The sequence below is a fragment of the Podarcis muralis genome, chromosome 7, assembly GCF_964188315.1.
Source record: "Podarcis muralis chromosome 7, rPodMur119.hap1.1, whole genome shotgun sequence".
Lineage (NCBI taxonomy): Eukaryota > Metazoa > Chordata > Lepidosauria > Squamata > Lacertidae > Podarcis > Podarcis muralis.
In genome coordinates, this window is record NC_135661.1 from 7,685,356 (window position 1) to 7,699,356 (window position 14,001).

A 14,001-nucleotide genomic window follows, 5' to 3' on the forward strand; every position below is an offset into this window, starting at 1 on the left:
AAGCGCGGAGATTGAGGGGGACGCGTTGCCTGCTTCCCCGCCCATTCATTTCTTCTTCTTTTGCTCTTTCCCCCTCACATTTCCCTCTTCCTGTTGTTATTGATTATTAATCATCATGATCGACTGTTATTTGTACACTACTTTTTTGAAACAATCCCATCCCCCCGAACGGCTGCAATAATCGCAGTGAAAAAACTAACAACAATTTTTTAATTCCATTTTTTAAAAAAATAATAATTCGCCCATGCATTCTTCTTCTTTCCATTTCTTTGTTCCGCTTTCATGTCCCTCAAACTTTCTTTTCCTTTCGTCACCTCTTGCTCCACTCTTCATTTTCCGCCAGCAAACAAGAAGTTTCAAGAGAAAGAGAGGGAGAGAGGACTAAGATAAAGAGAATGCTGTTTAAAGTAAACTTTCCAGCTAGGCAGGGAGGTAAATACTATCCGTATAATAGACAAACAACTGGCGTAATGCTGGACAACAGCAGAATGATCACAAGGGCTGGGGTATTGTTTAGAGTGGTCGTCGTTGTTCTGATCCTGATGGTGTTTTTGCCATAACTGTTTAAAATGTTTTAAGTTGATTTAACTTCTGTGTTTTTAAATTTGGAGGTTTTGTTGTTTATTAAATTAAGGAACGTAAGTTGATCTCAGAACAGAAGAGCTGGGGAGATCAGGAGAGCCTCAATCACAGTGGTTCAGGGTAGGGGCAGGTATGGTTTTGGGGCAGGGGCAGGCCAGGTAAGGGGCACCAGGCACAGGCAGTTAGTGCCAGCCAGAAGTACCACCTTGGGCCGAAGACTGGAGGGGCCAAGCCGTGTGACATGAACCTGTGACATCATGTGTGTGACACGTGTTGGGCATACATCATCAGCAGGAGTCATTGGCCAGCACCGCAAAGCTTCAATGGCAAAGCTTCAGCTCCTCCTCTCTCATGCTCAGGAAGAGCCTGGCTTTGATTCTGTGCCATGCTTGGGTATGCGGCTGCAGTTGCTGAATGCCAGCCTGGCTCTGAGTAAGACCCTCCTCATCCACCATCATATTACGAATGAGGAGGCTGATCTGGTCTGTATCAGCTGTGCCCACCTGTGTAAAGCTGGCAAAAATGTATAGGATGAGGGGCAAAAAATGTTGGATGGAGTGGATGAAGAGAAGAAGAGTTTGGATTTGATATCCCGCCTTTCACTCCCCTTCAGGAGTCTCAAAGCGGCTAACAATCTCCTTTCCCTTCCTCCCCCACAACAAACACTCTGTGAGGTGAGTGGGGCTGAGAGACTTCAGAGAAGTGTGACTGGCCCAAGGTCACCCAGCAGCTGCATGTGGAGGAGCGGAGACGCGAACCCGGTTCACCAGATTACGAGACTACCGCTCTTAACCACTACACCACACTGGCTCTCCGATGCAGAATTCTATCACATGTGGTGGACTTGTGATAAAGTAAAGACATTTTGGGAGTCAATTTATAACGAACTAAAGAAAATATTAAAATATACTTTCCCTAAAAAGCCAGAAGCTTTTTTGCTTGGCTTGATGGGAAAGATTAAGAAATCAGACCGAAGATTATTTTTGTACACCACAGCTGCTGCGAGGACTTTGTTGGCCCAAAACTGGAAATCACAAGAAATGCCTACTATTGCGGAGTGGCAGGCGAAAATGATGGACTATGCGGAGTTAGCCAAACTGACCAGCAGGATTCGGGATCAGGATGATCAGAAATTCCAGGACAATTGGAGTAAATTTATTGTATACTTAAAGAAGAACTGTAAAAATTTAAAGACACTAGCAGGACTGAAGTAATTCCTACAATGTAGATAAGAGGTAAAAAGTTAAAATACGTGCTTGGATTTGATAAGGGATACCAGCTGAAGGGAAGGAGGGAAGTCGCAAACTCGGCAGAGCAAAAAGGTTTATATGTTGATTAATGTACTGTAAGAATGATTGTGTAAAGAAAACAATAAAAATTTATTGAGGTGGAAAAGGAAGAGTTGAGAGTCGGGGAGCAGGAGTTGCTGTGGTCTTTAGTGATCCTCTCTCTCTCTCCTGGCTCTCTGTCCATTTGTGGGGGGATATAGTGTGTGTGTTCCTGGCACTGGGCAATCGGACCAATGGAGGATTGTGTTGGTTTAGCGCCCACCTTGCTGCCCAGCAGTCTCCCTGCCTGAGCTGACAGAGCTGGTCTTGGAGGCACGAAGGAGGACTCCCAGTCTGCTGCTTTCAGAGGACTTCAATATCTAAGGCCAGGTGTCTGGCTCTGGGGTGGCTCAGGACTTCATGGCTGCCATGATAATTATGGGGCTGCTGTCCCAACATGTCACTGGGCCAATGCATGTGGACCTTGTTTTCTCAACCGATCAGGTGATTGGAAAGCGTGTGGGAGGGTGTTAAGATCAGTCACTTGTCATGGTCCGATCACTTCCGGCTGAGATTTAGGCTTTCAGTACCCTTTGCCCTCTGCAGAGGAGGGTGAGTGGACTCCTCATGGTGCCCCCTTCAGAGGCTGATTAATCCAATGGGTTTCCAGATGGCTCTGGGTGATTTTGGGGCCGATAGAGCTGGAGCTCCAATCAAAGCCCTGGCTAACCTGTGGAACAGTCAAATGTTGAGACCATGGGTAGGCAAACTAAGGTCCGGGGGCCAGATCCGGCCCAATCGCCTTCTAAATCCGGCCCGCAGACGGTCCGGGAATCAGCGTGTTTTTACATGAGTAGAATGTGTCCTTTTATTTCAAATGCATCTCTGAGTTATTTGTGGGGCATAGGAATTCGTTCATTTCCCACCCAAAAAAAAACCAGTCTGGCCCCCCACAAGGTCTGAGGGACAGTGGACCGGCCCCCTGCTGAAAAAGTTTGCTGATCCCTGGTTGAGACAACTGTGCCCCGAATGCCGTCTCCCGCTTTGTGGAGCCTTTGTGATGGCCAGGTAGATTCCCTTTCTGGTGCTATTATGGCAGGCTGTTGCCTCTCCTGACAGTCCCCCCCCCCACTCCAGAAAGGGAGAGGACACAGTGACCTCTACGCTCCTCTCCCTGTTGCACCAACACAATGCCAAGAGTGCCTGGTGTTACTATAAACAGACCCATCCCAGAGCCAAACACCAGGCGCCGGTGGCTTGTTTTGCAGACAAAACACAGGCCAGCTCTTTCTCACCTGCCCTGTCCACTAGGGAGGCCGGCCAAAGTCTTATGCAAGTGCACTGACCTCCCCACGTCCCATCCCCCCCCCACAAATCCCACACATTTTGGCCGAGTCAAATGTACCAGGGGGAACCATCTTTATTTAATGCGGTGCCCTCAGAGCAAGGGGGTATCTCTCTTGGCGCCTGCCAGGCAGTTCAAGAGGCATCCTCACAGAATGAAATGGCCGGTGGGCACACTTCCCTTCAAGCCATGTGTGACCAACCGCTAGATCAGCCTCCCAAAATTGCACCCTCCAGGACACTGTTATACACCAAAACATCTGGGTTGGGGATAGATGTTAGATGAGGCAGCCAGCCTCCTGCCACCCCCACCAGCAAATCAAAACAAATCCTTGCACTTTGAAATTGAGCGCTTTAGGATTCCAGCCTGATATGCTCCCCGCTGTCCTCATTTCTATGTGTGGGGATTTCCCCCCCCCCCTTCCCATGCAGAAGCATTTTGGTATGGTGCTTTGTGACACACTGCAGCTCACAAACAAGGCCTTCCTCGGATCTTGTCCCCAAGAGCGAACAGCGAGTCTCCTTGCAAAATAAACCAGTTGCGAAATAAAACCATCCGACCCACAGAGGTGCCACCAGACCCTTGCCACTGTTTTGACTGCCCCAGACTCACACAACCACCTGCCCTGGGATTTGTTCCCCAAAAGACAATGGTTTTTTCTCCCTAGATATCCTACCGCCCCCCCTCCCCAAAAACGTTTTTTTTTTTTTAGTGTCCTGCTTGTGAAACACCCCCCCCCCGAATATGGCTCCCTCACCCACCTACCCCTCTTTTCATTGAGCCCCAGCTATGAGACCTGTTTTTTATTTCTGAGGACCTTCAGCGTGCAAGTGACCCTATTCATAAAGATTTGCATTGCTAATTGTTTTCGCTTTCAGTTACGGCTGCTTTAAATTATGGCTTTAAATTTGTGTGCTGTTGGATGCAATTAGCAGCTCTGAACTCCTCTTACATTCTGTTATCGGTTAAAATACTTTGTGCACCATGTGGGAATCAGGAATGTGGTCTTGCTATTCAAATGCTGACCACAGCCAGTTGAGGCCAGCTACTAATTTATCCCTTTGGCTTCTTCCTTCCTTCCCACATTCTTAGAGTATGCAGTTGGGCTCACTCACTCGAGTCATATTCTGGAGCTAGGATTGCTCTGCTGCCTCCCAGGGCTCCGAATTGCATTGGGCTGGGGTCAGGGTTGACTCTGATCTGAACTTTGTGTGTTCCTCGGCTGGGTGGGTTGGGATGCACTTCCAACAGCCATGAATGGAGCCACGACAGAATGGGAATAAACTGTAGCTGCGTTGGGCCATTTGGCAGAAGTCCCCTGGTGCCAATCGCACCAAGGGGGATCCTTCTGTCTGTCTTCTGCCCAAAGGGCAAGGTGGCTCCGACTGGGATGTGGTTACTGCCCGCCCTGTCGCTGCCCGAGGACAAGCCAGGCACAGGCGGGCAGCTGACCTCCCAGCTAGTAGTGCCTGTCTTTTGTCAGGGCAGCTATTTCCAGAGAGTGACTCACTCCTTCCGCCCCTCTCCCTTCTCAGGCCGTTGGCCCTCGGCCTACATGGGACAGAGCATCAAGGACGGACATCTCCACCTCGCCCCCCTTTTTCCCCCCGGGGGCCCACAAACCAAGAAAAACATTTGCTCCCAGATCCATCATTCCCCAGCAACTCTGATTTCTACAATATTCGCTTTTTTATTCTTCTGCTTATGAGAAGCTCCCATTCATGGGATGTTCCTGGGCTGGCGAGGGATATTTTGCAAGCCATTGGTATCACCTAAGCCATGGGTAGGCAAACTAAGACCCCTTCTCCCGTCAGACCCCCTGGGGATCCAGCCCAATCGCCTTCTAAATCCAGCCCGCGGAAGGTCCGGGAATCAGCGTGTTTATACATTAGTAGAATGTGTGCTTTTATTTAAAATGCATCTCTGGGTTATTTGTGGGGCATAGGAATTCGTTCATTTCCCCCCCAAAAAATATAGTCCGGCCCCCCACAAGGTCTGAGAGACAGTGGACCGGCCCCCTGCTGAAAAAGTTGACTGACCCCTGACCTAAGCGGTCAGGAAAAAAGCAAGATCCACTGGCTTAATTGAAAGTAAGTTCCATGGGGCAATAGGGTCTGGGATTGCAGCTTTTATTCCCCCCCCCCCCCCCAATATGCCCCAGAACAACCCTGCTACAGAAAACGAGGCTCGCGTGTTGAGAACTGGGGTGGTGAAGTTTTTGCAATAGGGGAGAATCCCGCCCCCCATCCCATCCGCTGTGGCCCTGGCCTCCCTCACCCCACTGCCTCTTATTGAGGAATCAAAAAGGATTTCCCTGTTTGGTCCTTTTTAACAGCTTCAAATATCTCAGGAAGAAGAAAGACTTTGTATCTCATGCCAATTTGGGTGGTTTCTGCTTGATTGTTGAGGTCATACAACCATTTCAATTGGGAAACTATTTAATAGAGATTATTTTTTATTAAAACCGTTGAATGTGTTTTAAATGTGTTATAGGAATTCTAAGGTCTCATATATATAAATCATATGTTCATAAACCACGTGTCTGAAATAGTACAGGAGAGCAATCCTGAAGCCATTTTGACTCTCCCAATGACCTCAGATATTCTCCCCATTGTCTCTTTGCTCACAACTCCTGTCTTTAGGGCCTATTTGTGTATAAATAGGGTGAGCCTGTGACCTGAATTCAGGAACTAAGTATTTAGCATCTCAGAAGGAATGGCCAGGCTGCCCAGGTAAAGCAATCAAGTGACCATTATCAGGTACCCTGACAGACAGGTTTTCTGCTGTTGACCGCCCCCTGTCTTGTATTTCTGCTGGGGACCACCTCTTTCTGTGATGTATGTCGGATGTTTGGGGGGGGGTCTTGAGCGACAGGGGTGGCAATTTCAAAAGTCTATACAGTGGTACCTCGGGTTACATATGCTTCAGGTTACAGACGCTTCAGGTTACAGACTCCTCTAACCCAGAAATAGTACCTCGGGTTAAGAACTTTGCTTCAGGATGAGAACAGAAATCGTGCTCCAGCGGCGTGGCAGCAGCAGGAGGCCCCATTAGCTAAAGTGGTACTTCAGGTTAAAAACAGTTTCAGGTTAAGAATGGACCTCCGGAACGAATTAAGTACTTAACCTGAGGTACCACTGTATAAGAGCTTGCACACCATTGTTCTGGGTGCCTCTCCTCCCTCCCTACGTGGGAGGAGTGAGGACTCTGTTGCAACAGTTTAATAAAGATCAGGCTTACTAGCTAATAATAATAATAATAATAATAATAATCACCCCGTTCGCTTGGGATTTCCCAGCAACTGGACCTCAAAGGCATGATGCCTGTGGCAGCCAGGCAGAACATTGATATGATGCCTAGGAGTTGCTAGAACAGAGGAGGCTGCTTTGTCCTGAGTCAGGCCATGCATGGGGTCCACCTAGCCAACAATGGACTTTAGTCATCTTGCATAATATGGCACCCTATGCATGGCCAAAGTTTGGTGTGTCCCCCGATGGAACTTCTCAATTCTGGGTTTTCTTATTTTGTAGCTGCCCGCTGCCCTGTGCAGCGGAACTGCCTGCACTGCCCTGAATCCCTCGCTGATCTAGCTCAGCGGTGTCTGCACTGACTTGGCAGCGGGACTCTCTCCCAGCCTTGCCGGGAGATGCTGCCAGGGATTGAATCTGGAGCCTTCTGCATGCCCAGCAGGTGCCCCGCCATTGAGCTACTACAGCTCTTTCCCTCCACGGATTTTCTAATCCCCTTTTTAAATCCATCCATGTTGGCGACCATCGCTACATCTTGTGGCGGTGAGTTCCACCGTTCAATCCTGCTTTCTCTTATCTGTCCTGAATCTCCCAACATCCAGCTTTGCTGGATGATCACGGGTTCTAATGTTATGAGAGAGGGAGAAAAAGTACTCCCTATCCAACTTTCCCCGTGCCGTGCATAATTTTGTAGACTTCTAGCATGTCCCCTTTTTACTTGGCCTTTTCCTTAAACTATAAAAACCCCGAATGCTACAGCAATATCCTCTTTGAGGCAAAGCAACCAGAACTCTACCCTAGGACTCCCACACATGCAGAGACGAACGTGATGACCCTCCTTCCCTTAGGGAAAAAAAATTCTCTGAAAAGAAACAGTCGCCCACAAGAGAAAAAGCAGGTGTCACACCAGCTACCGGTATCCCCAATAATTTATAACAAACCAAAGGCAATCTATTATATACAAGGGAGAACGGCCAAAGGGAGGGGGGGCGTGGTGAGCCCAACCCCTTCGCTCACCTTTCGAAACCAACCAACCCCCCCTCACCCCCAGGCCGTCCCCCAGTTGCTGTGGGGCGATGGGGGATGCTCAGATTTTTATTTCAGTCCGGAAGGTCTGTTGGACGTGCTCGACGTGCTTGCCGGGGCGCTTTTGAGCCTTGATGGTCAGGGAGCCGTCCCCGCCCAGGGCAGAAGTGACGGAAGTGGGGTCCACATCCTCAGGCAGCTGGCATTTGTGGGTGAAGGTGTTCATGATGGTCCCGTCCGCTGCCAGCTGAGCGGGGCAAAGAGAGAGGAGAGAGGAGTCAGCGGGGGCCTGGACTGGGGACGGTTAGTCTGCCTCCCTTTTCCCTCTGAGGATGGGTCAGCCTTTAGCACAGCAGGCCCTGCGGAACTCCCTGCCACAGGAATCGTCACTGCTGTCTTTTAGATGTCTCCCGAAAAACGTGTTACTGCTCAGGCAGGACTTTGTCACTGTGATTTCTACCAACCAGCATTTATTGATGTTTTCATTTATTTTGTTGTGATTTTTTTGGTGGCGTATACCACCTTCCTGTATTTTTATGGAATCATAGAGCTGGAAGGGACCCAAGGGTCATCTAGTCCAACCCCCTGCAATGCAGGAATCTCGGCTAAAGCATCCATGAGCTGCCTATAAATAGTTCAATCCATCTGCCTATAAATAGTTCAGTCAATCAGTCAATCAGTTTAGGGCCATGACCACAGAGTTGGGTTGCAGTGGTGTTTAGGGGAGGGCAAGGAGTTTTCGGTATAATTTGCAGGAAAGTCATTTATTTTTAAATGCATGAACTATACGCGGCCTGACTGGAGTCTGCCCACTTTTCAGCTCTTGCTACGCTGCGATGCTTGTGGTATGTGGGTGTCCCTGATAGAAACCACACCTCCCTGCCTCAGTTGCTCGGTCTGTACAATGGGGCCAACTCATCCTGCTTCCACAGCCTCACTGCCCAATGCCAAGCTCTCCAAGTCGCCCCTTCTCCCGTCAGACCCCCTGGGGACCCCAAACCAGAACAGGTGCGCCCATTTCCTGGCCCGCAAAGCTCATGTCTTCCTCCCAGAATCCCTCCAGGATTTTCAAGGCAGCCAGAGAGCGAGGGAGATGGTTCAGTGCTTCTGTCACCATGCCTACTGTCTGGAACATTGCGTTCCCTCCCCGGAGGAGTGGCAGGAGGAGAGAGCACTGTGTCCCCAGCATAGGCAGAGAGGATTTGTCACTGGGGAAGGATGCCAGGCAGACAGGGAGAGAAAGTCCAGGAGGAGCCCCCCCTCCCCCCCTCCCTGGCAGCATCCTGGGTGCCCTTTCTTATGCCAGCAACATCCAGCACCTCTGCAAGAAGGGCACTGGTTGACCCCATCTCATTTCGGGCTGAAAGCACTTTTAAGCTCCCGGCTTCCCCTAAGAATTCTGGGAACCATAGTTTGCCCCTCAGGTTTCTGATTGGCCACTGTGAGAGCAGGCTGCTGGACTTATCCTGCAGTACCCTCTTAATTCCCAACTACAGTTCCCTTAATCCTTTGGGGGAAGCTATGCTCTTTAAAAAAGGGACTCAGGTGGTGCTGTAGGTTAAACCACAGAGCCTAGGACTTGCCAATCAGAAGGTCAGTGGTTCGAATCCCCGCGATGGGGTGAGCTCCCATTGCTTAGTCCCTGCTCTTGCTAACCTAGCAGTTCGAAAGCACGTCAAAGTGCAAGTAGATAAATAGGTACCGCTCCGGCGGGAAGGTAAACGGCGTTTCCGTGCGCTGCTCTGGTTCGCCAGAAGCAGCTTAGTCATGCTGGCCACATGACCCGGAAGCTGTCTGCGGACAAACGCCGGCTCCCTCGGCCAATAAAGTGAGATGAGCGCCGCAACCCCAGAGTCGGCCACGACTGGACCTAATGGTCAGGGGTCCCTTTACCTTTACCTATGCACATTAAAGTTACGGTGTGTCCCCCAGCCCCAAACTCAGAGGCTCTTTGGGAATAGATTTTGCCCTAAGAAGGCGGAACAATTGGTCTGGAGGGGAGCTGGGAACCCCTGTGGTCCACCCTTCCTTCCCCAGATCCTTTGGACCACAGTTCCCATCAGCCCCAGCACCGCACCGCTGAGGCTCATGGGAGTTGTAGTCCAGAGCTCCCTTAAAAGCTATTTCCTGCCATATCTAAGAGGAGGAGGAGGGGGAGGACTCACCTTCTCTGCGTGGACTTCAATCTGGTTTTTCGACGTGGTGATGATGATGTCTTCGGGAGAGAAGTCGCTGACGTCCACTGCAAACTGGTACGTGTCCCCCAAGGTTTTGATGTTCCCCATCCCTCCAGCACGGCCCGCTGTGAAAAAGAGGGACAAGGTCGACGTGAACCCCAGATCCCTCGGCACAAGGATCTGTTCCTGGGGCCACGGAAGGGTTCAGAGCCTTGGCCCAAAACTGGAAGCGAGAAGAATTACTGACGAAAGAAGAACGGAGGATGAAATTGATGGACTATGCAGAATTAGATAAACTAACAGGAAGGATTCAAAACCTTCGGGACCAGAGATTCTCAGAAGACTGGAGTAAATTTACGGATTATTGGAAAAGTGATTGTCATGAACAGATTACCCTGGTAGGTTTGCGAGAAGTTTGGTATGGCGAATTATTTGAAATAGTGCAAAAAAGATAATGAGGAGAATTATTAGTTAAAGATAATGAAAGGTCTTATTAATATGCATAATAAGTGATAAGAATGGAAAATCCTCAGAGGTGTTGACGGAAGTCAAAAAAAATATATATTGTATAAGATGAGAAGTTGTGTTGTATGAATGTTAATTAATATGTTAAAAACTAATAAAAATTTGTTTGTGTGTGTATATATACAGTGGTACCTCAGGTTAAGTACTTAATTCGTTCTGGAGGTCCATTCTTAACCTGAAACTGTTCTTAACCTGAAGCACCACTTTAGCTAATGGGGCCTCCCGCTGCTGATACTGGAGAAAGCGGACAGAGAGACAGGTGTCCTCCCTCCCTCTCCGAATACTGGAGCTGGAAGTGAGAGAACCAGTTTATTTGTTTGTTTGTTTGTTTGTTTGTTTGTTTGTTTGTTTGTTTTATATTTATATTTATACCCCGCCCTCCCCAGCCAAGACTGGGCTCAGGGCGGCTAACAACCAGTAATAAAAACAAGTTGATTAAAACACAATTTAAAAAACAAGATTAAAATAAAAGTTTAGAGGATTCAGGACAGCGAAAAAGAAACCAAGTGACAGCAGTTAAACTGTGGAACTCCCTCCCACAGGAGGCAGCGATGCCGAACAATTTGGATGGCTTTAAAAGAGAACTGGGCAAATTCTGGAGGACAACAAAGTGAATCATGGTTGCCGCCCTCATTGGCAATGCTCTGCGCTCACAGCCAGAGGTTGAGATGCTCTGGTTTCCCATGGGCCAGGGGCTTCTGGTCAGCCACTGTGAGAACAGGAGGCTGGGCTACATAGATGGGGTCCCTTTGGCCTGATTTACTACACTGCACTGACCAGGTCCAGAGTGCCAGATCCTATCACACCTCCTTGGGCCACAGAAAAGAGCCCCAGAGTGGAGCATCGGTAAGAAAATCAGCAGATGTCTGCCCCAGCTGCCCTCCCTCCCCCCTAGTATTGTTTCAGGCCTGTTCCTGAATAAGGGAAGGGCAGTGGTTGCTCAGTGGTTAGAGCTTTGCCTGCAGAACGCCCCAGGTTCAGTTTCCCATGGCGGCATTTCCAAGCAGGGCTGGGAAGGAGTTGATACTGAACAGGATGGAACAGTGGCTGGACTCAGCCGAATGCAGCTTCCTGTGGTCCTATGCAGCCAAATGACCTCTGCCTGAGACCTTGGGAAGCTCCTCAGAGGCGGAGGGGGGAGGAAACAGTCTGAGAGACTTCACAAAATAGCTCCTTCTGTCCTGGGGAGCCCCGTCCAACCTGAAGGTCCAATTGGGTTGGAGATGGAATGATCTGCATCTTTGGGTCCTTCCAGTTCATCATTTACCCCTTTGGAAGTTCAGTGCTCCACATTCGTTTGCAAATTCTTTTTATAAATAAAGTCACTGCAGAAAATCGCCAGCATTTTAGTGCCGTATCTCCTAATATATTTTTGGTTGGCTCTGTTGCGGTTCAAGACGTGAAAACGTGGGAGCCTGAGAAGCCACATCCACCTTCAGATCACCTTTATACCACTTTTAACAGTCTTTGCTCCCCTTCCAAAGAATCCCAGGAAACATAGTTGACCCACCACAGCGCTGCCCTCAACAAACTACAGTTCCCAGGCTGCTTTGAGGGAAGCCATGCACTTTAAAGGTATGGTGTGGACAGGATCACACCCAGGCACACACACACACACACACACACCCCGTTCCCACAGCCGCCTTGCCTGAGAAGCCCAGGGGCTCGCTGCGTGGCCTCAGGAAGCCCCCCAAATTGTCGCCGAATATCCCGTGCGCCTTCTCCATGGCAGCGAGCCTTGCTTGAGGAAAGAGCTGCGCCCCCAACAGTGGCTTCGACCTCTCCGAAGGGCTTATCCGGGAGAAAGAAAAGGAGGCCCCCTAATTCAAGCTGCCCAAGGCGTCCGGAGGCACCCAAGTTGGTTGGGCAAGGAGAGAGAGCAACTCCCTTCCCTGTTCAGCCCTCTCTGCTCTGCTCTGAGTCACTCTTGGGTGCTCGTGAGGGACTTCAGCCACAGCTGCAGCGCATATAAAGGCGCTCCGAGCCTCTGGGCCGACTTCCAGGCCTCTTGTCAAAGTCTCTAAATTTAGGCACTCTAGCATCATCACTCCCTCCAACCATCCCGCTGGAAAGTTTCCCCGGTGGATTGGGCGGGGGGGGGGACACACGGGCTCCAAACAAACAAGGTTGGGGAGATGGGGAGGAGAGGCAGCGTCATGGCTAGCATTCCTGCCGGCCTGGATAATAACAGCTCCCCCCCGGCGATTAGCCCTGCCTTCCAAAAAAAGGCGCATGAGTGGGCATGTGAGCCTGGCAAGGGATTGGGGTGGGGCGGGGAGGGTGAGTTGGTGGGACAGGAGGCAACAAAAGCAGATCCTAAAAGAACGATTCTCTGAGCTGGAGCAGAGAGAACCACTGGGATCTGGGCTGGCAGATCAAGGCCTTGGGGACAGGACGTCGGGAGAGCCCCACAGACAACCGACCACAAAATCATGTAATTGTAGAGATAAAAGGGGACCCGAAGGGTCATCTAGTCCAACCCCCTGCAGTGCAGGAATCTCAGCTAAAGAATCCCTGACAGACGGCCATCCAACCTCTGCCTTTAAATTTCCAAGGAAGGAGAGTCCACCACCTCCCAAGGGTGTCGAACAGCTCTTGCTGTCAGAAATGTCTTCCTTATGTTTAGTCGGAATCTCCTTTATCATCTTAGTCACCCTCCTCACCTTTTAGTTTGGTGTGGTGGTCTCCAGAAGTGGGCACAGTAGATCTGGATCTGGCCAACTGAAATCGACCAATTCCTTGTCATACCCTAGCTCGGTCATGTGAGTCACTCACAGGAGTGTCGCTGGTCATTCCTGGAATTGGCAAGGCTCACTTGACGATTATGAGAAATGTCAGCCCGGCTGATGGAACTCTCCGCCACTGGAGATTCAGCAGGACTTGCCTTCTGTGCCAACGTTTAAATTCCTCCTATTCCGTCAGGTAAGAAGACATCCTTCCAAAATGGTTCGTTGATGTCCTTTTTTAAACTTTTAAATATGGTTTATATTTTTACTGCTGTAAACTGCTTTGATAGATATATATATATAGTTACGATACAGCAATATACAAATATTTTAATAAATAAATAAAGGACCAGCGCCAAGTCCAGCATCCTGCCTTGACATTGGCCAACCTGATGCCTCTTCCTAAATGGCCCTGAGCACAACAACAATTCTCCCTTTTTGCTGTTCCCTGCAATAGGATTCATAAACGTTTACTGGCTCCAGTTAAGGCCTAGCCATTGCGACTAGTTTGTGCCTACTGCTTTTGCTTGACCTGGTGTCGTCCAACAGAAAAATGTATATATTATATATACCATAGCCAGGGCTGTCTTAAGCGTATGGGGCGCCAGGGTGCAAAGATGCGCCCGGCAACCCCCCCCCCCCAGGTTGCCCAGTTCCAGGTGCGCAGGAGAGCGGAGTCGACCGAGTGCCTCAGCGACTCGCTGGCTCGGTTGCCCCAAACTCGTGGTGCTCTGACTGACGGGCTGGCTCTTCCCCGGACTCAACTCTCGGGCCCTGGACTCTCGGCCTATGAGTAAGATGGCCCTGACCATAGGTCAGTAAGGGGAGTGAAAAAAAGCTAAAGGACCACCTGATAGTTAAGTCTGGTCACAGACGACTCTGGGGTTGCGGCGCTCATCTCGCTTTACAGGCTGAGGGAGCTGACATTTGTCCTCAGACAGTTTTTCCGGGTCATGTGGCCAGCAGGACTAAGCCGCTTCTGGTGAACCAGAGCAGCTCACGGAAACGCCGTTTACCTTCCCGCCAGAGCGGTACCTATTTATCTACTTGCACTTTTGGGCTTGCTTTCGAACTGCTAGGTTGGCAGGAGCAGGGACCGAGCAA

General features: G+C 49.8%; 2 protein-coding genes across 4 annotated transcripts in view; one reads left to right on the forward strand and one right to left on the reverse strand.

Annotated features, from left to right (window-relative positions):
* Positions 1-7,354: 7,354 nt before the first annotated feature.
* Positions 7,355-12,121, reverse strand: HSPB7 (heat shock protein family B (small) member 7). Its single transcript, XM_028741400.2, has 3 exons — positions 11,820-12,121; positions 9,635-9,771; positions 7,355-7,716 (listed from the first exon to the last, which is right to left on the reverse strand). Exons 1-3 carry the CDS (start codon positions 11,896-11,898, stop codon positions 7,531-7,533), a joined length of 402 nt encoding a protein of 133 aa, XP_028597233.2. The 5' UTR covers positions 11,899-12,121; the 3' UTR covers positions 7,355-7,530.
* A 267-nt stretch (positions 12,122-12,388) lies between these two features.
* Positions 12,389-14,001, forward strand: part of CLCNKB (chloride voltage-gated channel Kb) — a 33,485-nt gene continuing 31,872 nt past the window's right edge. The window contains exons 1-2 of one of the 3 annotated variants that reach the window (XM_028741394.2): positions 12,389-12,605; positions 13,094-13,117. In XM_028741394.2, the coding sequence (XP_028597227.2) occupies positions 12,404-12,605; positions 13,094-13,117 (226 nt within the window). In that variant the 5' untranslated portion in view covers positions 12,389-12,403. Of the gene's footprint in view, positions 13,118-14,001 lie in introns of all 3 variants that reach the window. The other 2 variants (XM_028741398.2, XM_028741397.2) reach the window with 2 other exon arrangements.

Coding starts and splice junctions, on each gene's coding strand:
- HSPB7 (XM_028741400.2), bottom strand. CDS start 11,898: ATGGAGAAGGCGCACGGGATATTCGGCGACAATTTGGGGGGCTTCCTG. Junction 9,772..11,819: donor CGAGCCCCTGGGCTTCTCAG/GCAAGGCGGCTG, acceptor TCTTTTTCACAG/CGGGCCGTGCTGGAGGGATG. Junction 7,717..9,634: donor TTGAAGTCCACGCAGAGAAG/GTGAGTCCTCCC, acceptor TGCCCCGCTCAG/CTGGCAGCGGACGGGACCAT.